General features: G+C 38.1%; 1 protein-coding gene across 2 annotated transcripts in view; it reads right to left on the reverse strand.

The window, feature by feature from the left end:
- The window catches only part of ZNF407 (zinc finger protein 407), a 351,093-nt gene that overhangs the window by 17,223 nt on the left and 308,345 nt on the right, over positions 1–25,525 (reverse strand). The window contains exon 9 of one of the 2 annotated variants that reach the window (XM_090137300.1): positions 9,956–10,487. The exons of the other annotated variant lie outside the window; for it this stretch is intronic. Within the exon in view, the coding sequence (XP_089993426.1) occupies positions 10,465–10,487 (23 nt within the window). The 3' untranslated portion in view covers positions 9,956–10,464. Of the gene's footprint in view, positions 1–9,955; positions 10,488–25,525 lie in introns of those variants that run through there. 2 annotated transcript variants of the gene reach the window in all.

A 25,525-nucleotide genomic window follows, 5' to 3' on the forward strand; every position in this document is an offset into this window, starting at 1 on the left:
ATTAATTCTCTCAGGAATCTTGCTTTGTTGACGTGATAAAAGAGGAGCCTGGCAGTGATGTGGCACAAAATCAAAATAACTCTACAAATCACGCTTTTTCTGCAGGATTTCAAAATCAAAATAACACGGTGATCATAATTTTCACGTGCACGCAGCAGAATCATGACATCTTTCCCTTAAGATAATGATAATTTTTGCACAGGACACAGTACCACTGTAAGGAAGAGAAGCTCTGCTCTGGGGAAGGGAAAGAAAAAGGAAATCCATCCTGTTTTCGTCTCTGAAATAATTGCTGTACCCGTGAATCTGTGCAACTCCGGCCTTTACCGTGCAATTGAACGGGAAGTCTCTTGGGTGAAGAGCTACCCAGTGAATCCCTTGCAGCGCTGATAATTATGCCATTCTGACTGCTTACTTAATCTATTTGAATCCAGAGGTGAGTTAAGCCACTTCCTGACCATTAAAGTAAACTGCATGGGTAAATACTGCTGTCACTAAGGGGTGTGATGAAGCTTAACTACACCAACATCTTAACCTCGGCTCGGTGCAACCCTAGCTATTCCATCACAGTTCATAAATGCGATTGCAGGTCCATCTTTTGATTCAGCAATTTAATAACTTCGAGTGCTGTCAGTACTGCTTTGAAAAATGGCTCCTATAAAATGTAACAGCCTCAATCAGACTGTAAAAGATTCACCCACGGAAGATTCTTCCATTTCAACTATAATGAATTAATGTTGAGCAATGTAGAAGTTCAAGTGTCATTTAAACTAATGTGAATCTACTGTAACTTTAAATTTTAACTGGACTATGACCAAGAATTTACTGGGAACATCAGCTTCAATTTTAGTGATTTTTCATGGTAAATACGAACTGCAGATTTTACTGGTTTTCTTTTGTTTTACAAGTGAAAAGCCAAGCAGGGAAGATATTTAGAAAACAACATATTTTGAGGCTTAGCTGCTATTTCAACTTTGGAACAGAGCATTTTTTTTATGGAGCACTGCTATCCAGCCCATTTGTAGGAGTTTTTATGCATTTAAGGAGTATGTCACATTATTGGACTGTATGTAGTCACAAATCATGTTGTCCTAGTAAATTCAGTCTGCCTCTAGCCCCCTCTTAGAAGCTGGGAAAGAGAAGGGCTAAGTGTTGGCTGACATGGCAAACATAAGCTGCAATGCAAGCCCACATTAATATTAGGAAAACTGGACTTGTTGCTGATTGCGTGTCACTGCAAATTAAGAGGATACACAAACAGGCATTAAAATGACAAAATGTAATGATATGAGAGCTCATATTCAGACAATTTGTAAAGAGGTGTTTCATATCTAGGGGTGCAATGATCACAGAATTGGTTTCTTTCCAAGAAGTCTGTCATTTCAGCAGGGCCATTATTTATCAGTTGGAGTCCTGAGCAACTGTTAGTTTTTTATTTGAAAATGTCAGGATTTTTTAGACATTAAATCCATATTCACAGGTTATTTTAATTCTCAGAGACCACAAAGTCCCAAAATAGGGCTAAAAGAAATGCTTTGATGTTTAATGTGCTTTTGGGAAACTACAAATAGGGTTTAGTACCTTCTCCCCTCTCTTTTCCTCAGCACCTGACTTCCTTTTGTGTGTCTGTTTTATTCTTTTGTTACTGTCATCATTTGTTCCCTACAGAATAAATACCTTATTCTTTTGTTAAGCTTACATTTAATTAAAATGTACAGGATTTGTGCAGTAAACTCGAATGAAACAAATAAAACAAGGGCCCCCTCTCTTGAAGGCATACGTTGTGAATGAAAAATGTCATTACAGACTAAAAAATTTTGCAGTAAACAGGGCCTACAGAGAGAAGTTTCCCCCGTAATGACATCCATAAAATACACAAATGGCACTTTTAGTACCATCCTGAATATGGCATTTTCTGTGCTCTACACACAATCTAAATGGTTTGATCATAGAGCATAATACTCCATTGGGTTTATAGAACAATCAATGTTCCATAAAATGATGTATTTATCCAATAGTAGGCTCAGCAGTTACTGGTGTATGACATTGTAGGACACTGGCTTTGTACCGTTCAGCAGCACACATGCTGGCTGTAAAACTTATCTAACACTACTTCAACAACTTCATCTCATCTGTGTCAAGTAATTTGTTGAAGCCTCAGCTTGGTTTAAAAAAACTTGTAATAAAAATTCATAGGATTTTCAGGAGAATGAAAGCTGATGACAATAGCGAGGTCACATTGCGGCGCCACGCGAGGGGTCGGGGGTCAGCTGCAGTTCTAAAACAGAAAGTAGATTTCATGCATCGTGTAGCAGATAAAGACGGCATTAAGGAGGCTTGTCTCAGAAAGAAATGCCTAATGCCTTAGGAAAGTCTCTGCTAATATTGTATGTAAAGCACCGCTTTGCTCTCCGCCAGCCGCCGCCTCAGAATTTTAAACCTTGCCCCAGAGTTGTGGCAGCGGCCGCGCATGGTGAGGCCGGGCACAGGATCTCCTTCCCGAGGAGCACCTTCAGGACAAAGCAGTAAGTCAGAAATGAAATAATCTATTACGACAAAGGAAATGATCTGCATTTACACAGCAAGCTTGAAACAGCTCTTGTGCCGTTCCTGAGAAAGTTCCAGGTGACCTGATTTATAGCATCCTTTTCTGCAACGCTTAATTTTTCTTACTTTGGTGATTAGGAGCGTTATTTATTGACACCTACAAAAATTTGGTATCTAGTAAAATGTGATGGATATTAAATAATGCAAATGCAAAGTAACATCTTTTTGTTCAGCTAAATACAATCCTCCTGCAATTACAACATACAGAAAATTCAGCTTATATTGGCAATCATTTGAACGAGCAACTGATTTTTTTATTTTGAAGTTACTGCCTCCGTGACAATAAAATATTTTGACTGGTATGTTAAGCTCACCGTTCAAGTTCATAAAGGAGTAATAAAGGCCTTGATCCTGCTGAAAATCTGATCACCTCCAAATTTCTGCACTCTTTTCTTTCTTCTTTTCTTTTCTTTTCTTTTCTTTTCTTTTCTTTTCTTTTCTTTTCTTTTCTTTTCTTTTCTTTTCTTTTCTTTTCTTTTCTTTTCTTTTCTTTTCTTTTCTTTTCTTTTCTTTTCTTTTCTTTTCTTTTCTTTTCTTTTCTTTTCCTTTCTTTTCTTTTCTTTTCTTTTTTCTTTTTCTTTTTTTTTTTTAACTACCTCTAATTGATTAAGTGCAGTGTAAGAATTGTAGCATGCAGACTTTGGGATTTTCTTGATTTTTGGAAGCCATAACAATAAACCATGTTTTTTCTAATCTCTGCTCCTTACACATAGTCAAATCCTTTTTTGTTTCTAAGGTTTTTTACGTACAAGCTATACAGGGGCCAGCATTTTCAAAACCAGCTAGTTAAGCTACTAAATAAAAGAGGTTGTGAAGGCTCATTCATATTTTCTACTGAGGAAAGAAAACAGGATGGGTCAAACCAAGAAGTGAAATAAATCAGCAAGCCAAAAGGGCTCTGTCAGAACTATTATGTCCACAAAAGCAACATACATTTGTAAAGGAGTACACGTAAGTATACCTATAGGGAACTTAACCAGCTCCCAGAAGACATAAAAAAGTCCACCATTATATAAATGGTAATAAGAGAGAGATACCAACACAGTGATTTTTTCTTCTCAGAACATTATTACCAAAAAAAGATCATTAAACACAACCAATTCTCAAATACTGCAAATAGTTTCATTTTCTACTTAAAAATCCAGAAATGTTATGCTTGATGCTAACTGTAAAGATGTCCTTCGCTTCTAGCTTTGTCCTTTATCCACCAGCACGTTCAGAAACTTCAAGGTCTTCTAAGAATTGCTTGTACAAAGGATGAAGTTTTAACCTTTCAAGTATCTTAAACAAAGAAGCAGATGTCCTTTTAGCTTCTTAAAATGTAAAAGGAAACAATTTTCTGCTTTTCATTTGATAACCAGACTCAAAGTTCCTGTTTGTTATTTTTGCATCCCATACCTTACAGGACTATGTCAGCACCAACAACAAAGAAATTAAACAAGAAATAGCCACCAAAATAAATAGCTAAGCCATTCAGTTACGACGTTTAGACAGTTAGTTTGGTTTGGTTTAGTTCCCCTCTAGTGTCCAATTAACCTTTGGGAAAAGGCCTTCTCTGGAAAGAATTCAGTTTCTCTTTCCTTGTGCTCAAGGTCAAAAATGAACACTATAGAGCCTAGTGTCACAGAAGCTGGGCAAAGAAAAATGAACGTGCTGCCAGTGCCACTGATGATGGTAAACAGGTACAGTGTTAATGCACAGAGTTTATGACTGCCTAGTGTGCTCACAGCCAGAGTTTCTTGTAGACTACTTTTCCTCTTTATCCACTTGCCACCACATACATAGGCTTTTTCTTCTCCAGTCCCAGTTATGAGCAAAAGCCTCACTGAGGCATATACAGCAATTACCTATATGGACAAATAGCATTAGGAATGTATTTGGAGTATTTTAGCTAGTTTTTCCAATGCAATTTAGCAGCTGGAGATGAAGATAGCCAGCTTGGACATTTCTTCGCAGATCAGCTTCAAAGGCTGCTCTGGCCCTCAGTTTGGGAACGACTGACATTGATGCTACATAAATGGACTTTTACTGCTTTAATCCCGCAGTGCAATGGGAAAGTGCATTTTTAGCACTTCTAAACCGGAATCAGGATTTCAAGAGATGCCAGTGGTCAGACCGCAGAACTCTTTTTCCTGGGCAGACAGGGCATATGAGATAATGCCAAAAAAAAAAAAAAAAAAAAAAGAGAGAATGCTAATATGAGAAAATCAGAAAAACAAACAAACAAACCACAAGCTCCGATCATGAGACAAACGATCTAGATTTCTAAAATATGTGCAATTTCAGACAGTAACTATTTTGTTAAAAAAACCCTCAAACTACTTTCTGTCATTATCTTAGCAAGAGTTTCTGTTTTTCAAGAATATATACATTTAGATCCTGGTCTCATAAACATTTATTTATCACGAGTACTGCTTACTGCCATAGTTAGCCTCAATAGTCTCAAAGGGACTAAACATGGTAGCTTGCATTATGCATTGTGTTTGCATAATCAGGCCCTTGGGATTAACAATTCTGAAATTGGCCAGCCTTTCCCAACGTTTGATGTGCATACATGCACTAAGGAGAACAGACACTTGTAAGGGACACCTAAAATAAAACACGATGTTCTGAAATGATCAAGCAGAAATTATATTCTCCTGCATACTGATCACATATGAGTATCGTGATTTCCTTTATTTATTTATTCTGATTGATGCAGCCATTCAGTAAAAAGGAGCACCTGTTCTTTTCTTGAGGGCACGTCTCAACCCATTTGAAAAGCATGGCAGCTTTTAGGCAGAATGTTTGGCAATAACTAGAACTAGTAAGTTTCCTTAGTTATTTTTGTTAGTTAAAATAACAGAGATGCCATTTGCTACATGATAGTCATATCTGCATTTCATTTATCAATTCAACTACATTACACTGTATATTCATATCTTTCCAGAGTAAATTACGGGAAATAACCATTCGTCTTCATTGTAGACACTTTTGTATGTATAGTAGAAAACAAACCTCTATTCAGTAACTGCACAGAGGTACCATTAAAATCAAATTTACAGTAAACAGAACCTGCAGCTGGGGTAAAACACTAACTGTTAGTATTTTAATTATCAGCGAAGCTTTCGGAGGTCTAACATCTGCTCATAGCCAAATGACAGCAGCTGCTCATTTAAAACAATGTGAATTTCTTCTATAAATATTAAAATGAACTGTATGTTTCGTGTTCGTTGTAGCTATGTTCCTATTGAGCTGTTTGAGTATACAGGGCATTTTCAACTTCTTTGTTGTGGCAAGTTCGTAAAGGGCTGACCTCTTCAAAAGAATGAGAGGCAAAGACAGCAAAAATTCTTGAGTCTGTAAATTGAAAATGTTTAAGAGACAGTACTAGAGGTCACCCTCTGCCAAGACATTGCTAGTAAATGCTAACAAAACATCAGCAATAAGTTCAGTGCATTGTCGTAACTTCAAGGACAAGACTTCTCAGGATGCAAGGTGTCAAGGAGTCTACAGGATGGGTTATCAGAAAAGCTAGCACTCACTGAATTAGTAGAAGCAATTAATGCAGAAAAATTACTAGAAAAAAAGTTCTATTTCAATATTCAAAGCATCAGAGGAGATGAACGTACTGTCTTTTATGGACTTCATCAAAATCACACCAGAATGAGCACTGATTCATATGATTAGAAGTAATAATCTGCCAGAGAGACGGAGCTATGCTGGACTAATAGGAGATCAGTTAATTTTGAGAAGAAGGGAGAGCATCATAACTTAATTAGAAGCTTTTTTTCTGGACCCTCCATACAGTTCAATATCTCATCTGGCTGCCCAGAGAGGTTGTGGATGCCCCGTCCCTGGGGGTGTTCAAGGCCAGGTTGGATGGGGCCCTGGGCAGCCTGGTCTAGTATTACATGTGGAGATTGGTGGCCCTGCATGTGGCAGGGGGGTTAGAGATTCATGATCCTTGAGGTCCCTTCCAACGCTGGCCATTCTGTGATTCTGTGATTCTGTGAAAAAAGTCTTTCACAGTGAGGGTGGTGAAACACTGGAAGAGACTGCCTGGAGATGTGGTTGATGACCTGTCCCTGGAGACTTCTAATGTGAGGCTGGATTAGGCCCTGGGCAACCTGATGTATCCATACGTGTCCAAGGGATTTGGACTAGATGACCTTTAAAGGTCCTTTCCAACTCTAAAGATTCTATGATTCTATGATTTTCACCTTTCGAAATAAAAAGATGAGATGTTCAGCTTTACATATATGCCCATGAAACAGAATCAACCACAGCTGTCCCCAGACTGGAACATGGCATCAGATAAAGATGGATTAATTATATAGGTGGTTGCTAGGTTTTACCACCAGATTTCCCACCCCAGAGTCGGTGTCAGTGCAGGGTGTCCCAATGCTTGTGAGAAGGAGTAAACATCAGGTGGCCTTCCCTCTACTTCCCGATCACTCCACCCGAGGCACAGGGAGCATCGAGGCTGAAAATGCCTAAAGAGATGATTGCTGAAAAAGATGTTGATTTTTCAGTTCAGAGTATCACAGGCTCAGCAGTAACTATGGGGTTATTTAAGAAATGCAAAATAACATACATGCTGGTTCTGTGAGGTGGGATGGGAAGAATCATAGAATTATAGAATGGCCTGGGTTGGAAGAGACCTCAAGGATCTTCAAGCTCCAATCCCTCTGCCACAGGCTAATCTCCACATGTAATACTAGACCGGAGTGCCCAGGCCCCATCCAACCTGTCCTTGAACACCCCCAGGGATGGGGCATCCAAAACCTCTCTGGGCAGCCTGTTCCAGCACCTCACCACTCTCATAGTAAAGAACTACCCCCTGATAACCAACCTAAATCTTCCCTCCTTAAGTGAAGTGAAGATTGGAAAGACAGGTAACTCTTCTATACCACTTTTGAGGGTCGAGTTTGTGCCAGTGTTCTTTTCATGATTCACTTCTGGTGAAGGATGGAAGCAGCATGTTTCCAGCATATCTTCAAAGGAAGAGCTGTTCATATAACTGACCCTTTACACAGTCAGAGATGTATTTCCAGTGCTGCTGATACAGTAGTACCTAAATGAGCTGTCTTCCACTCCCAGTATTAGATGGCACTAGGCTGTACATAGATAGAAGGCACCAAAGGAGGTGCTCCTGAGCCACTGCTGACGCAGGAATCACAATATCGGCATGTATAGGAAAAGCAGAGCAACTCAAGCTGCTTCCACCCAGTTGCAAAGTTGTGTTCCAAATCTGAGTAATTCTCATGCTACACTGTCAACAAAACTACCCAATCAGTTGGTCAGCTTGAGGTAGAAATCTACAGCCTTTAGATGGAATACGCAGATAATAACAAATTCTGAGGAAGTGTTAGGAACATAATGGAGAAAAAACAGGATGTACCAAAAGCAAATACAAAACAATGCAAGATTCAACTTGTGCTGCTGCACACTAATACTTGTGGGGAAAGTAAACATGCAAGAGTGACATTCAGTGAGAGAGAATTCCCTTGAGAACTGTAATGACAGCAGTCATCAAATTAGATGTGAGTTTATGAAAAGATAAGACAGGAAAAGAAAACAGGCCAAAGCAATTTTTAATTGCACGTTCAAAGGCATGTCTCCTGCACATTTTTCTGGTAGACCTACAACTAAATTACGTCTCATTCTCACCAGAGGAGAGACACTGACTAACGAATATTCAGAACGGTGAAATAAAAATTACTAGAAGGATGGTTTTCATGGAAATATCAAAATTCTGTCTGCAACAATTTCTAATTTTTAATGCAAAAGCTGAAGAGGGAGGAAAATTCTTGGCACTCGTGGAACAGCATAATCTGATTTTGACGAAATGCTGTAACATTCAAGCCACAATGTAGGAAGAGGTTTGGATGTAGTGAGCAATGGAAGGCCAACACCGATGCCTAGGGCTTCCAGGTGCCAGAGAAGCTATGGTCCCAGAGGGAATAAATCAACTGCAAGAGAGCTGGAATAGGATTTAACCTGACTCATCACCATTTGCACTGCAAATTCATACCCTTCCACAGCAGCTCAGTGAAATGCGGCATGTGATTCTCCAGTAACTACTTAGTTAACTTCTGTAAACAACTCCATGGTGAACTGAAGTTCACCCAAGGCTGTGGCGCCTTGAGTCTTAAAAAGCCAAAGAATTCGTAATGACTGTCAATCATACAGAGCATGAATCTTGCTCAAATATGGACTAGTAAACAAACCCTCCCATTCTGTCAGGTCATCTCATTAGCTCTTCTTACTTTTTAACCGAGGCCCAATTTAGGTCAGGAAAGAGAGATTACTTCAAAACTTACCAGTGATCAATGTTTTCTAACACATATTAAACACTGCTGAGCTCTTAATTTTGATAGCACTGATGCCAAGTGATGTTTAAAACCACATTAATTAAATGATGCAAACACAATTACTCCTAGTGTACTTCTCTGTTGCACAGTGCAGTGAATGTCTTATTCTGATGGTACATACAACTGCTATAGCACTTTCAGTGGTTAACTGAAGTGAACCCCAAGCACTGTTACTGTTCTAGTGCAGTAGATAAAATTTCAGAGCAAGGTATGACAACTTCTGTGAAAGTGGTAAAGCTTGTGATATGTGACAAGACAGAGACCAGATAACACCCCCTAAAAACAAACAAACAAACAAAAAACCCCAACAACCAACACCAGAAGCCTGAAGCTTGGTACATGAAAGATATGATTTTTGAAAACATGAGAATCTAACAGCCCCCATTGAGACTCATGTTAAAGGGTTCTTATTTCAGCTACCTTTTTTTTTTTTTTTTTTTTTTAATACTACTTCTTACACCTTTTTCAGTTTCAGTAGTTTAGCAAACAGTTTCCTAACTTCTGGCACAGAACAGACAAAATGCACAGGAGGATGCATTGTGGTCTGTCATTTCAAAGACGTGCAGATTAAAGAGCAGCCCATGGCATTGCGGGTTGAAGCAGCTGCTGCAAGTCCCAGGTAAGGCGTATGTGGAGATTTTGTAGCTTTGTCTTCTGCTGTATGTTCCAGCGCCCCCAAACCTGCTGAGGTTCACCATTCTTATCAGTGCGTCTCCAAGTATCGGTGAAACAATATTCAGGTGCTTCTACTGAAATAAAAACACTCTAAAGCTACCAGGGTGATATATATATATATATTTTGTAAGAAGAAAATATACATATTAAAATATAGATGGAATGAAAACAATACTAGTATCAAAAAGGACAAGCTACAGGAAGTCCCAAAAATGTATTCTTAATTCCACATGCTATTTTTTTAGCTTCTTTTTCATGACAGAGTGAATTTTATGCACAATTTTTGGATTTGTGTGCCTAGAGCTAAGTTTCTCTCTGCAGAATTGAGAAGTAAAATAAAATTGGTCTGTCTTCCACTAGTGCTAAGTACAAGCACATGCAAATGCAAACCAAACAGAATGCATTCAAAATCTAATGGCATTTATCTAACTATGTGCCTCTATAACTGTATTCCTGAATTGCTCACAAAAGTAGTATATTTATCACTAAGTAACACAATAAAATGAAAAAGCATTATTCTAACTTTTCAGGCAGAGAAGTGAAAAGCAACAAAAAATCTGTTGCCAAGGTCACACAAGAATTCCCAGGTGTACTGAGGCCCAGACTTTTGTCTTAATCATAGCATTATCATTTCTTAGAAGAGTCTATTGTCAGCGCCAAGAGTTGAGGTACTCCATTTACCCACAATGAAGCACCAGCCACATCGCCGCAATTTTCTTGATAATGCCCTGTCAATGAATCAACCCCATGTTCGTGAGCAGAGAGGAGTTCAGTGTCCATGTATCCTATAATGAGGAATGCTGTGCTGCAATCTCTGCTGAGATTGTCATAGGTGTCCACTGATACCATCTGCAATTACAGAATTTTATGAGATGGAAACTGGTTCATTAGGAAAAAGACTCAGCCTACCAGCTCATTTCACAGATGTCAGATAGTAGACTTCCTGATCATCACGATTCTTGCAAGTGAATAAGGGGCCCATAGTTAGGTTTTTGGGAATTAAGCACACAACTAATGCTAAGCATAGGCTTAAATGTTTTTCTGACCTTCTGTTAGCCCCAGACTATGGCATATTCAAAATGGGAATTTAGTTTTCCTGATTCCTGCTTTAAAAAGGCCTAAGTGCTGTAAGAAGGACACATTTCTTCTGAGGCTATCCAGAAACAAGGCAACATTTATCATAACACACTCCCCTGCACCAAAATGACCGTGTTTCTACTGGAGGTGAGCCTTGCTGCCTTTATTTAGTCCTTTTGCTAACAAAAGGCCACAGGAAAATCCAAGCCAGCAGTGTTTAACACAAGCACATAAGAAGCTACACGCAGGCCAGAGCACTGCCATGAATTCTGGGCAGCCTCCGATGCTCTGAGAAGATGCCAATGCCAATCTCTATCATCCTCAATACCACAAAACATACTTATCCAAGATGTTTCCATTCTCCTTGTGCAACCACCTCAAGTGGCAGCAACAGACATACTTGAACCATAGTCTCTGGCCTTTCGTATATTCATTTCATGGGACTGTTTCCATAACAAAGATAGACTCCCTCTGGGTCAATTCATCACAGGCTTCCCAAGTACTGTCCCTCTTACACCCGCTTCTGGTATCCCCCCTGCCTCATCATGAAAAGTAAAACAGAACAAAAGCCCACTGAATGCGCAAAAATTATATCGTGTATTTGTAGATTAATGGGCTGATTCTGGCATCTCAATTCAAATGGATTTACAACCACTGTGTTTAGCCCTGTGTGATTTCAAATAGAATTACTCCTGATGAATTTGAATGCAAATTCACAAAGCATTAAAACAAACCATGTTTAAACTCGTTGGTTCATCAGATGCAAATATTGTGCATTAAGCAGGGAATACCCATTCATGAAAATAATGAAAACTGACACCAATATAATAAAATCATTACAGGTTTATGGATTCTGGGACTTAAACAAGCCATACCCTTGCTTCTCCTAACTGATTAAATGCTTCTTTGCAGTTTATGTTTGATCTGAAATTCAAAACCAAATTACTTTAGTCTTTGAGCCCAGAACCTTGGAAAATTGCTAGGAGGGTCTAACTTAGATTTGCTTGCGGAGAAGGGCCAGATGAGAAAAGGAAGCCTTGGGGGCAGGGGAGCTAGCAGTGCAACTGAGAGCAGGCAGCAGTGAGATAAATTGAGGCTCCCAGACTCTGCCGGCAAGCATTCATAAAACCACCATGTGAACAGCATTGTGCAGAACAAAAGGCAATGATGATAAAATTGGGCACTTTTGTTTTATAAAGCTGGCACAGATGGGTCTGTCACATCACGTGCTTCATTTTTATGAAACCTCAGCTACCTTCACTTTGCATCACGCTTGTAGATGAGGGACTTATGTACAGATGGGCAATGGATTGTCCTTTCTTTCTGGGACTGTCCTGTAACAAGCCAGCAAAATGAGTTCTTGTTCTAGCTGATGACGTACATCTCTGGACTTGCATCAAAGCACCACGTATAGTGTGGTCCTTCCATTACTCCCTGTTGTTCAATTACCATGAACAAGTTTCCATTTTCAGTAAGATGACAACAGCTAAACTTGAAACTTCCAAATAAAATCATATTTAGACACTAAATTCTTCTCATAATGATCATATTTAGGACAGCAAAATATTCCTTGCTGAAGCATGTAATGCTGAGAATGCACTATTTTGCTGCACAATCTATGCAGTATAAAAAGTTATTTGCTGCATCATGATTTGCTCCAATTTGTGTATAAATATCACTTGTAATAAAAGGAATTGTAACATCGAGTTTTTCTTAAATAACAGCTGCAAAGAGGTTTGCAGATATTATAGCTAACAGAGAGCAGAAAAGTATGGGCAATTGCAACAGCTCTTGCTCAAAATCATTGTTCTTTTTTTTTTTTTTTCTCTTTTGCTAATCCATTGACATCAATTTTATGTATTTTAAACCAGAATATTTAAAGATTTATATTATGAATGCATAAACAGGAGGTGGAACAACTGTTTACATGAGGTGATAGTGATAGGACAAGGGGGAATGATTTTAAACAAAGACGGGGAGGTTTAAGTTAGATATTAGGAGGAAGTTTTTCACATAGAGGGTGGTGAATAACTGGAACAGGTTGCCCAAGGAGGTTGTGGATGCCCCATCCCTGTAGGCATTCAAGGCTGGATGTGGCTCTGGGCAGCCTGGTCTGGTGGTTGGCGACCCTGCACATAGCAGGGGTGTTGATCTTTGAGGTCCTTTTCAACCCAGGCCATTCTATGAGTCTATGATTATGGGATGGTCTGAGGCCAATCTGATATGCAGAGCTCAGGTACCATCTAGATGTGCAGCAAACACCAGAAAGCCCATTCTTGTAACCCCCTCTATAAATTGAATTGGTCGTCCCAGGAAAACTCCTATTTCTGATGACAGAGATGTGCAAGTGAGAAGACCCAACTATGAGGTCCTTATGTCCTACATGTTCAAATGTGTACGTAAAAGCCCACTTGGCATTTCTATAAGGTAACATGCCATACAACACATGATAGCATAGCTGATGCTGGACCACGGGGGATTTTATAAGCCCGGTTGCTTTAGCACTGCAGTACTCAATCCAGAACCCACAGCCTCCCTCAGCTTTTATAAACTCTTACTCGGCCAGCAAATCAAAGACTTCCATTTCTATGGCAGCCCTGTGATTTATATCCTTAACTTTGTTATCTCCAGTGCATGGCACACAGAACAGTATCGGTCAGAGGCTAAGAAGAAAACTGTGGTGACATTCAGGTGATGGAAAAGAATGCCACTGATTCACAATGTAATTAATTTTGGATTAAAAAAGAAAAAAAAATAGATTCTGCTCAGTCTTCATTATTTAATAACAGCACTCTGTGATCCATCCTGGTATCCAGTTGGCAGTAAGATGCTGCTTAAAAGAGACGTAATCCTGAATCTCCTGGGACAGGCACTGTGTTTAACTCTCCTGCTCTCCCCATACCATTTTTTTCATGCCTGTGGTCAACAGAAGTCTTTGAGATGGACTGCTTTTCTCAGAAAGAGAGATAGAGAAGTCTGCCACATTCTCTTACCGATTTTGAAACTGCTCCTGAAACTGAACCAAAATAGCTTCTGATTACAGGTATGTTCTGTGAACCATAAGGCAAGTGAAGACTTCTTGCTTTTTTCTCATGACGTGTTGGCTGATTTCTGGAGCGCTGCTGAGAAGCTGCTGTACTACTCACTATGGGCTGAAGTGCTGTGTCAAGATACCTTGGCTTTATGAATTGCTGAATACCAGATCAAACGAAACTTCTCAGTGCTACACGCATTTTGTTTTTCTTTTTTCTTTTTTTTTTTCTCTTTCTGCAATGTATGAATGTGGCAGAAGCATAATACTCGAGCATAAAAGACCACCATAATATGTATTAGAATGAGATGTACTGGTATGCAGTAAGTGCCAATCTGAGCACTCAAGAGGTGGAATTATGATTTCAGATTTAGGCATATATTTTAGAAAGTAGATCTCAGAGAATATATAGGGTTGCCCACTTAGCTTGGAAAACCCTGATCCAGTTTTGAAAGCTACTTGTCACTGCAGAGCAATTTTGAAGCAAAGTGGTATGTTTGGTGGCCTCATTTGCATGACAATACCCCAAATGCTCTTCTATCTCACAGCTACTTCATGGAAGGGCTGGTGCATTCAGGCTTTGAAAATAAACCGTGTGGGTGTAGTGGTGCATATCATTTATATATTAAAAAAAAAAAAAAAAAAAAAAAAGAGCCATGTGCAAAAGGTGGAACTATTAAAATGGGTAATAATTGCAGATAACCAAGCTAATGTGCATCACCAGCATATACTAGAAGTCAGTACAACGTGGTAGTTTGGCAGGCTTCTAGCACATTCATTGATTAGCTGATCAGGTGGTGCCTTTGTGTACGTGTTTTAAATGTTGACACCAGTCATCAATGCTTCTAAGAACGGCTGTCAAAATATATTAGCAATCAATTACAAAAACTAAACAATGTACAGCACAAAGCACAGATATAAAAAAAATAGTTTATCAAAATGGACTTCACTCATCTCCTGCCCTTTCCTCCTCTTCTCTCACAGCTTGCTACACAAAATAAATGCACCACATCGACTTGCATGGCAGTACAGAATATCGCAGTCTCCTCTGTTGTGTGGATTTCACTGCTGAGAAGCTGTAACGCTAATTGTCAGTTTCCCATGATCAAAGTAATTTGGTTAAATAATTGGTTTACATTTACTATGGTTTATTTGCCTCACAAAAATAAATGTTTTAACAAAAGATCATCTGAAGAGGAGGAACTGCTATGGTGATAACACCAATATGGTGCCAGCATATGGAGAAATATGAGTGTTTGTGCATATAAGCAATGACATGAAGCTTCAGCTGTTTTGAGAACAAAGCTTTACACCTGAATTAACTTAATATTATATGTGCATTCCAGCGCACGTGCATATGAGGAGTGAAGATAAGGCAGTGTGCACTACATTTAAAATTCTTCTGTTATTGGATTTTGGTACTGAAATCAGTTCCTACTTTAAAGAATACTGCTTTAAATGTTGATTTATTGGACATCATTTATAACTAATTCTTGATAGGTGATCAAGATAGATGACTACATTTCTTCTTTTCTATTTACTCTATCAGTCGCACGAAGACTGCACTCACATGTGAAACAACAGCTTTTCAATACCAAAAATCAAGTTGATGACATCATGATAACCCTTCTAGCCATTCTTGGCTTTTCAGATTTTTTTCTCTCCTTTATTTTATATAATATATGGATTTGACCACAATTTTTACAGCTCCTCCCTAGATGCAGAAAGGGAACACAGTAACCAAGTGCCTGCAGCAGTCGACAAAAGCTGTTTCCTTTAACCTCCCTACAGACTACCAGGCATGAAGAATGGCTGAAGCATTTTCCTTTAGCCACCAGAGTTGCTCTTTTTTCTAAGTGCTGCTGGAACGGCTTTATTCAGGAGAGGCTACCACCAGAGCTTGTTCAAAATTCTGCCAGAATAGCTCCAACTCAAAAGTAATTAAAAGTCTCTGAAAAACTCATAAGTCAAGGGAGTGGCATAACACCCATTAATTATGGTGCTCAGTGATGTCACACCTGTGACTTAATGGAGGCTACTACGAAGTGGGTTCAGGGCTGCTGTTCATAATTTATAATGGTATTTTGAAGACTGTCTATTAAAGTGAAGTATCTAATCTGGATAGCACATATTTAACAATAACTGATGGCATCATATCAAGGATAATACGGCACCTTTCACTGTAAAGCTGTTGCAGATGACAGCGGGTTTTAATACCCAACACAACACCGCAGGATGGTATACCTAAGGTGGAACCATGGCCCTGAGAAAACTGATGCACTCTGATGTTGTAGTTCTGCTTTCATCAACCAGCACTAGACTCTAATAAGGGCAAAAAAAAGAAAAGAACTTCAAAGGACAAATACGATGTTGTTTCTACCTGATGTTGAGTACCTTTGGATATGTTAATACTGCTATTGAAGGGTAATACATTTCTGTTTAATCATGCTTGGCTATCCTTGCAAGATTTAGACACCAGTATGGTAAAATCCTCAACTGGTTACCTGAAATAAACATGACAATGTTTATTTCCATCGGACCTCAGATGCTTTTCTGCTAGCCTATAGAACGCTCATTATATGGGACAACACTGAATTTTATGCATTTCCAATAAAACTTGTGTGTATTTGAGAATCGTTCCCAGAAGAAAATATTGCTAGGGTTGTATAACAGATTAAAACCTGCAATTTGCTTTTTTTTTTTTTTTTTTTCCTTTGTCTGTTTTGAGATTAAATGGAAACCTTACAGTACAGAATTGGCTTAAGGTCACCTGTCTACAAGGGATTACTGTGTAGTTCCTTTTATATTTTTCCCCCTACTAGTTTGAGGGACAAAAGGGCAGCAGTACCCTAAGGGCTTTTTCAAATAACCTCTTTAGCAAATAAAGTCATACCCTATGTATAGAGGCCATTTCATCCCAGTCCCGTGGGCTGCCTGTAGGGTAAAATACTGAATTTTTCTGGCATATGTCAGTGAATGTGAAAAAGAGGACTACTACTTACAGAAAGTTAGAGGCTGAATGAAAGAATGTGAATTTCCTTAATGCACTGATTTAAAACATCATAGATGGAAGCTGAAGACATCGGCTATAAGCATCTCAAAGAAACACTGGAATACATTTACGAGAACCACTCAGAGATTCAAATGCCAACCACTGATTTACTGTGGCTTGAATACACAACAATTTCAGCTTATCTGAGATCTTAAACAAACAAACAAACAAACATATTTTCCCCAGGGAAGATAAATAAAATAAAATTGGGCCTTTTCTTTATGGGTGTAATCTTATGACTGTATCGACTTAACATTACCATAAACATTGCTGAAATCAACTGTCAAGAAGGAATCTCTTATGCTTATATGAATAACTGTTATTGTTGTTGCTATTATTGCTGCTTTTGCTGCACCCCACTTCCGTAATTGGTTAAAAGATAACGTGCAAAACCCCAAACTTTCCGGTATTCATAAGGTACAAAATAATGGTTTTAAAACAAATGATTTGACAGCTGCAAATACAGGATAACACCTAGTTACATTATAGAAACAGTGTGGATAATTACTTTTTTCAAAAGGAAAGACTCCACGGACCACAGTCTTGTCTGAATTTCCCTGCAGCTCAGATAATGTGCAGTAATACAAATCCCGTTGTCACCTCAACCTAAGTCTTTTTATCATCTATACATCAGTAAGACTGATGAGAGACGTCCCATGATTCTAACAGTCTCCCTTTGAAGGATCCACATGTTAATTACTGCACTAATTATGGTTTTTGAATAACCAAATAAAGTAAGCAGACTATGGGAGGTACAGGCATAAACCTAAGACTGAGAAAATACTAGTTACTGAAGTCATCAGTGTAAACTGACACATTGAACATGCCTAAAAGAAGTAGAAAAAGTAGATTTTAAAAGACAAGCATCTTCAATAATTAGGGTTCCATACAGGAAAAAGAAATGTTATTTCTTAATGGCAAGTGCATTTAAACTGTTATCTAAAGATCTGAAGGTAAGCCTGCTTAATTCACTGCTTCTTCTTTTGTTATTAGGAAAACATAATTGTTCCAAATAATTAGCACTAGAGTACATCACAAGCTGACAACAAAATTATAGAAATCTTCATATTCAGATCCGTCTAGCTGGCTATTAGGAACAGTTTCTGATCATAACCCATTAGTTGAAGTGCTGTGAGTTCTTGATTGCCACCAAATAACCTCAGATATCTGCCTAAGTTAACAGCCTCTATTTATTCAGAGTTTTCTTGACAGTAAAAATTGCTTACGATTTTTACAGCTGCCACACAAAAGAACAGTATCAGATCTGCGTACTTGGAAGATTAGGTGATAAAATAATTGAAATGTGGATTTTAGACACAATTTTAACTCCTAACTTTCTAAATGAAAAACAGCTAGGGGATTTCAGTGTGCTGCAATGGTGCTATTGCTGTTCATGTTTATTAAAAATTTAAATGAATGCGTTCCAGACCTTGCTAGTTGTGATGTCCATGCTAATTAAAATAAGATTTGTTTGGGATGATTTTTTTTGGCATAAAAGCCCAAATTTGTCCTTTTTTTCCCCCTTGAATGCAGACTAATCAACATTTAAAGATTCCTCTGCATCTGAAAGCTCAAACCTTTATTTGCTGGTACTTTCTTGCAGATAAGGACAGGACATAAACCGCTGTTAATTCATTTCTTACACAGCTAACTAGAATGGGCAGCACCCCAGCAAATGCCACCAGAAAGTCTGGCATATTTTTTGCAGACACTGACAAATAAATATTCTCACAGAAATCACTGCAGTAACCCCAAACGATTAAAAAATAAATAAGAAACAGCACAAAAGAGCCCGAAATCCCACTCCTCTACATGAGTGAGAATGGAAGTATACTCTCCCAGTTACTAAGCCAGCTTCAGTGAGTGGATTATTGACAACGTAATACAGACAAAATGAAAACTTGTTTAAATTTCCAATCTAATACTTCAGTTATCTATAATGCTATTTGAAGCTGCTTTCAAAATGTTTTTTTGTGATAATGGCTTGGTTTATAAACCTACAAAGCTGTATGTCAAATCCCATAAGGGATAACTTTGATTACTATAGTAATTAATGATGCTGGATAGTAATATGGATTTTCTGTTAAGATTTGAGTTTGAAGTTAATTAGTCTCCACATTATGATTTGCTGATTAATTACAGATATTTAGTTATAAAGAGAGATGTTAATTATTAATCTAAAAAATCATCTAGTGTAATTAACGAAAACTTTGGCGTCAGTCACCTCTCTCCTTGTATGTAACTTCCAAGGTGCCAATTCAATGCAGTGCGGCTCAGACCCTCCCCAACAGGTAAAAATCCTTCTTTTATCTTTCTTGGGTATGGAGTAGAGTGACCAAATTTTAATTTGTCAGGCCAAGCCGCCCGCGCCAAAGCAGGGCAGGAACTTAATTCTCGTCTAAGTACCGATCTTTCATCGCTGGGTCTTACAGTGTGCCTCATCTTATCACTAAAGAAAGTGCTATAAAAGAAATTCCACTCTGAGTCTTAACTGGGTGTACTCTTGAAATCATGTCTTAACCTCAGAGCTGTGATGTTCTTCTGACTGATGGTCTTTGTCAGTTCCCGTGTTAAACTCTGGAAGGAGCTTCGGCTTTGCTACAGATATCTGTATTTTCCAGCAGCAGCGGCGACAGCAGCCTCTAGCAATGCCAAGACATTATTAGAGCAAAACTGCTAATTAATGTAATAACTCAGAATTTGAAATCACCTTTTGTTTAAAAAGAAACCCCACCTTCTCTTTTTTTTTCCATTCCTTCTCATCTGCAAGGAACAATTCTTACTGTTACTGTAAAGGGGAGGGGAATGCGATTAAGAAAAAAGGGTTAAACCAAAAAGTATCAGCAGCACACCAATGTCCTGGAATTTACCCTAGTAACACAGACTCTGAGAGGGATCTGTTTACATTATCTCTAGATCATCTTGACAATATTTATTCTCTATTTACCTAAATGAGGCAATATGATGATATTTATTGCTCAGAATGGCTAAATATAGACTTTTCCTGAGCACTCAGTACCATAGTGGGAGGTTTTGCTCTAATCTACATCTTTAAACTGACAAGCTGGAGCATTCCTAATGAATGCCTCTTTTCATCTGGATGTCTGTGTGTATTTGACAGTATAAATATTTAGCAATATCGGAGTCAGCTTGTGATTTTACCCAGATGGACTGATTGATGCCTTGGCTTGACGTTGCCAAAGACAATCCATGCAGTTATATAAGCAATTTCCCTCTTACTTCCTAAGAAGCAATTAGGTGGCCAAAGGCAGCAACCCAAAAATAGTGAGAATACTTCTAGTATCAGCTGACAACTCTGAGGGATAAATAAAATATGGTACTTAAATTATTACCACTTTACTTTCATGAATCATGGGATTAAAGCTTTCACTTCTAAAGTACATATAAATTGCAGGGTTTCTTATGTCTGTAATTTGCAAGAATCTAAGTTGAAATACCAGCTAATCAGTCAACTCACATTCACCTTGGGAAAAGTACCACCCTTCCTTGTCATTTTTGTAAATTGCATGCCTAAGCACCAATGTTATTTTCAGGGGGAAAAAAGCTTGTTGTCAATAACATACATTGCAGTCTAGTTAAAACAACATTTGTTAAGGTTTAATCGCAAATGTAATCTGCTTTTAAAGTTTAGACAGAACGCTCAGAGAAATTCAAGGGACAGACAATAAATCATTTTCTCCTATCCTGAGTGTGAACAAGGTAGGCTGGATCCTTGCAGGTGCGCTGGGCTGCTGTCCTACATGCTGCGGACCGCTTCTGATTTTTTCGACGAACCATTCAGAAATATAGAGATGCCAGCAGCTAGGAGAGAAGGAATTTATGCACTATGTGACTTTAAAGCTACATAAGCTGCGCTTTTCATGTAAGTGAAGACTTCCCGTCATTTTATTCAGTTTGTATCTTTGGCAAACACTTTGTAATTCATAATGTGCCTGTGTAACAAATCGCAGCATCTAGAAGTTCTAGCAAAATTTCATGGACACACATACAAAAATATACGAATACAAAAAATGCTGGGTACCGAATGTCAGCTTTACATTAGCTATGCACTGCTTGTCCGTGTCAGATTTACATGGTGCAAGATGCCTGTGATGATTATGTCGTGCTCTCCTATGCATGTTAGTGCTTTGAGGGAAAAGAATAGTCGCGCATTACTTTTGGCAAAGGTAAAATTCACGTGTCTCAGCTCTGCTGTTGATTCCTCTCCCCTACCCACACACCTTTAGTTTCTTTGTTTTCTATTAACTCATCCCCGTCTTTGTATAGCCCATGCAATAACCCAGGAGAAAGGGCAAGGAAGACATTATTCTTCTTGACACTAATACCTATAGATCCTGTTCTGCAGTGATACCTCTCCCTATCACAAGGTATCTCGGCTAACAGAATGCTCCAAACTCAAGAGCTGGCACCGTTAATATATTCCAAAGCAAGTGGGATGCAGTGCCCACCGCTAATCAGCCATACAAAGCAAGGTTTCTTGGGGACTGCCTGCCTGCCTGCAATGTACAGTAGCTTTCTGTATGGTGCACATCAGCTGCAGTGTGCTCTTTGGAAAAGCAGTCTCCCACTTACCTTTTTTTATTATTATTCTGTGACCAGCCAGGTGCCAAATAAAAACAAATGTATGCTGTTTTGTATTTATTGGATTTGATTAGTAATAAATTTGTTATTGACCAGATCCAGAGCGCGAGGGCCTGAGGCACAATCCAATGGTCTCTACTCACTTGATCATTACCCCCTGTGCTTTCAATCAAGCTGCATTGAATTGCGTTACTCTCTGTTCTGCTTCTGAATCATCTGGGTGGGGGGGAGGAGGAAGAGGAAAGCTTTCTAATGAGAAAATTAGGAGAGAAAGGGAAGGCTGTTCCTTTAAGCTAGAAGATAACTATATGCAATGCCAAAAGAAAACTGGTGATACAGTGCACTGTACACAGTACAATCCATTGCGCAGGTTGACGTGAGAAATGACTAAGTCTGATAAGGCAAAGTTTAGAATAAACTGCATTGTTTTACAAAATATGTCATCGGGAAAAATGCATTAACTCTAATCAGCCAAAATGGTGTGATTCATTGCTTAATTTCAGGGTATCAGGCTATAAATTACATCAGGCCTGCCACAACTAATTTTTGCTGTGGCATACTAGATGAAAAATGAAATGTCCAAGTGGCTACAAGTGAAAAGCTTCCATCTTTCTTCCACAGCTGAATATTACTTACTCTAATGATGTATAATAGCCTGCAACTACACTTAACCTGTGCATTAAATGGCAGCACAAACTGTTTACCTAGAGTTATGAAGAAGAAAACAGCAAATCAAGCAAAGGAATCTAGAGTGTATACATTAACCTCCCACATGCCAACATAATTGTTCCCTACAGATGATGTATAACACCAACTCCAAATCATACTTATTTTTTTTTCATTACACATAATAGCTTATGCTTCAAGTATCAAAAGTGTCAAAGCATGTGTGATAAATTGATGCCAAAATATATCTAATTAATAAGTCTGATGATGTTTAGATTAAAACAGATGTTGGCTATGTTGTTAACAGAACAGCAGCTAATAAAAATAATTGCAACCTATATGCCTAAAAACTGCAGGTATTATTAGAAAGAAAAACAAAACCATGTCATGTCTGACATGGTTAGTAAGTACAAAATGGTTAGTAATCTTGTTTAGGTGAAAGTGTTCATTTATGTACAAATACCTATCTTTGGATCAAAATAATTAATCAGCCTAGCAGTACTAACAATTGTCTTAAAAATGTTTAGCTGGACTTTACACAGATCTCACTTGTACCAGTGATACTCTGTGTGTAACACAAATTCATAAGGCATGTGTGCCATCATTCACTTACACTAAGTAAGATGGATTCTTCATGAATAACATGGAAAGCAAAAAGATAATAAACTCCAAAAATTTTCTAAATGTAACACAGTAGTCCATGATAACTGTAAGTATCTTGCAGACACTGTCAGTTTTAACAGTTCTAATTCCATAAAAAAAAAATAAACCAAAAATAACATATTAATTTAAAACTAGATCTGAACTATACCTTAAGTATCATGATATTTTAAATCCAGTTTTTTTTGTTTTCTTTGATGGAGAATAACAGCTCGTTGTTTTCAGTCTTTTAAAAATACTGCATCTGAGAAGAATCAATTGATGGAAACTTGACGACAAAAAATAGTATCATTCTGAAGCAAGTTTTGGAGAATCTGATTAGGTCTCATGCTGCAATACTAGGTATTCCATTTTTGCCAAAGGGCCAGCTATTATTATTAACATCATTTGTCTGAATCATTACTCTGCACCTTGGTTCAGCAAACACTATGAAGATGGCATGGTAATAAATGACCGCAGGATTCTTTCCTGCTTCGGCCTGTTTTTATCTGCCACCTCTCTACCGTCAGCTCCATCTTTCTGAACCTCTCTGAATCCCCAAAAGGGACGGGGCATCTATTTGTTTTCCACTAGGTTACCACTCTGTCTATTGTTGTTTGCACTAAAGGGTACGAATTCAATTCATTCTTGTGACATAAAAGCACTGATACAGTAAATTTTTCGCCCAAGAGAAAACACAAAGAAAGTTGCTGAATATGGGCTAAGATGTGAAGCACCAGTATATATGTGAAGGAGCTTTCTGAGACAGTCTTGCTCACTGAATATTGTTTTTTCCCCACCACAATCCAGACAATCACATAAGAGCATTTTAAACTTGCACTAGCCTTTCCAAACGAGTACCTCCTGCAAAACTGATTGCGGAGGACGGGTACACAGTATTTTCTATCATCTACATAAGAAAGAGAAGAAAGAAAGGGCTGGGAGTTAAAATAACGAATTGATAACTACAAGATTAAGCAACGCAGTGCTTCTGGGATAAAAAGGGTTAGGAAGGATGGCAATTGACAACCAAGTAAGATAACAAATAGCCAAGAACAGAAGACTTAAAAACCACTAAATAAGAAAATCAGAATGAGAGAGAACTACAGGGTGTTGGCTAAACTTCTGTCTTCTGCATGTTGAAATCCATACCTTTAATGAAACCTAAACATGGCAAAACTAATGGATCTGTGATCCAAATGAATCCGTCAAAACTGAACACACTAGAGACAGGACCTGAGATTCTAGTTTGCAAAATAAAACCAAAATCTGAGATGTAAGGGGCCTCTTTCTTTCAAATAATAGAACATGCATATTTTTCTCTTTAGCAACAAGAAATACTAAGTGTTGGAAAATACTATATAAAAACCAGACAACTCTTTAAGAATTCCCAGTTACAAACATCTTGCCTAAGTCTCCCTCCCTTTGCAAATACCAAAAGGCAGATTAGATGAGATAGTCCATTCAAAAAGTAGCTTTTGATGTCCCAGTGAATGTAAACACCTCGTGTTTTGTGGGTTTTAAGTTACTTAAATGCAGTAGTAAAGCATACTTAGCACTGGCTTTTCTGAAATAAAATTTCTATTAAAACGTGCCAAACTTGGTACAAAAAAGAGCCAAGCACTTTCCTTGTCCAAGTCTTATAGGAGGCTTAAAAATAACACTCCCAAGTCTGAATTGCTGTAATTCTTCACAAAGCTTGTAAGGCTCATTGTACATGACTTTCTTCACTATCTTTCTGCATTTCTGCCAGAAGTTAAGAAGTTATCACTTGAAAATCACTGGCTAATCTAGCTTGTGCAAAGATGGATTTTTAATGAAAGTTTAATGAATGATAAATACTTGTTTCTTGATAAATGTTTAATTATGCCAATAATTACCAACTGCTGAAAACTACTGTTGTGTTAATAATGGCATTTTAGTACACAAGCAGTTTCATGAGTCATGATGCTGTTAAAGATCAGAATTCCATCTGTCTAATGCAAACTAGCAAAACAAAAGAAAAGTCTAATTAATATTTTGATACATTTTCACCATACACTTTAAAACTGATGTCCTTTTGTGAAAGAATAAATTTACTTGCTCCCTTTTTGAGAGAAGAGAAATACATGTCTCAGAGCTATTATATTATTAATCATTACTACTATTTGAACCTAAAAACTGGAAGTGAAGAAGAAATGAAGCCAGATGTAATAAACATACAAATGCCTTTTATTTTTCTGGAGTCAGAATAGACCATTGTGGTAACAGTAAGACTGGGTTTTCATCTGAAATATTTAGAATCATTTTAGTACCACTTTACTTAAGCTGTATTGATCTACAGAGGTATGTAGGACTACTTCTCCAGTGTTAAGAAGTAGACTGCAGCTCTCATGTCTTAGAAGTGGGGGGCCAAGGAGCATCAGATTGTCATGGCATTTGCACTGGGGCCTAAATAAAAGTTGCATCTTTTAAATGCAAAAATATAGATATGCAACACAGATATGCAGTAAATCAGCACAAATTAAACAAAAAGAATAATGTTGCTTTAAAAACTAGTAAGAGAGAGCCTCTGGTCAGGCTTCCAAGTTGCAGCTGGAAGGCTCACAACATGTGCAGCAAGCAAGCATTGTCTTGAAGTTCATATTGGCACTGCCCTTAACAAAAGTCATGGACTCGATCTACAGTTTCATTCAAATCCCATGGTATCAGGGAAAAGATTTCCCATGGACTGCCTGAAATTCAACTTCTTCCACACGTTAAATCCACTATTATATTTTGCATCAGGATACTTAAAGGGAGTTTCTGGCTCAACACCTTACAGATGTTAGCTTTTCCTTC

This window comes from Phasianus colchicus, chromosome 3, assembly GCF_987193195.1.
Source record: "Phasianus colchicus chromosome 3, bPhaCol1.hap1.1, whole genome shotgun sequence".
Lineage (NCBI taxonomy): Eukaryota > Metazoa > Chordata > Aves > Galliformes > Phasianidae > Phasianus > Phasianus colchicus.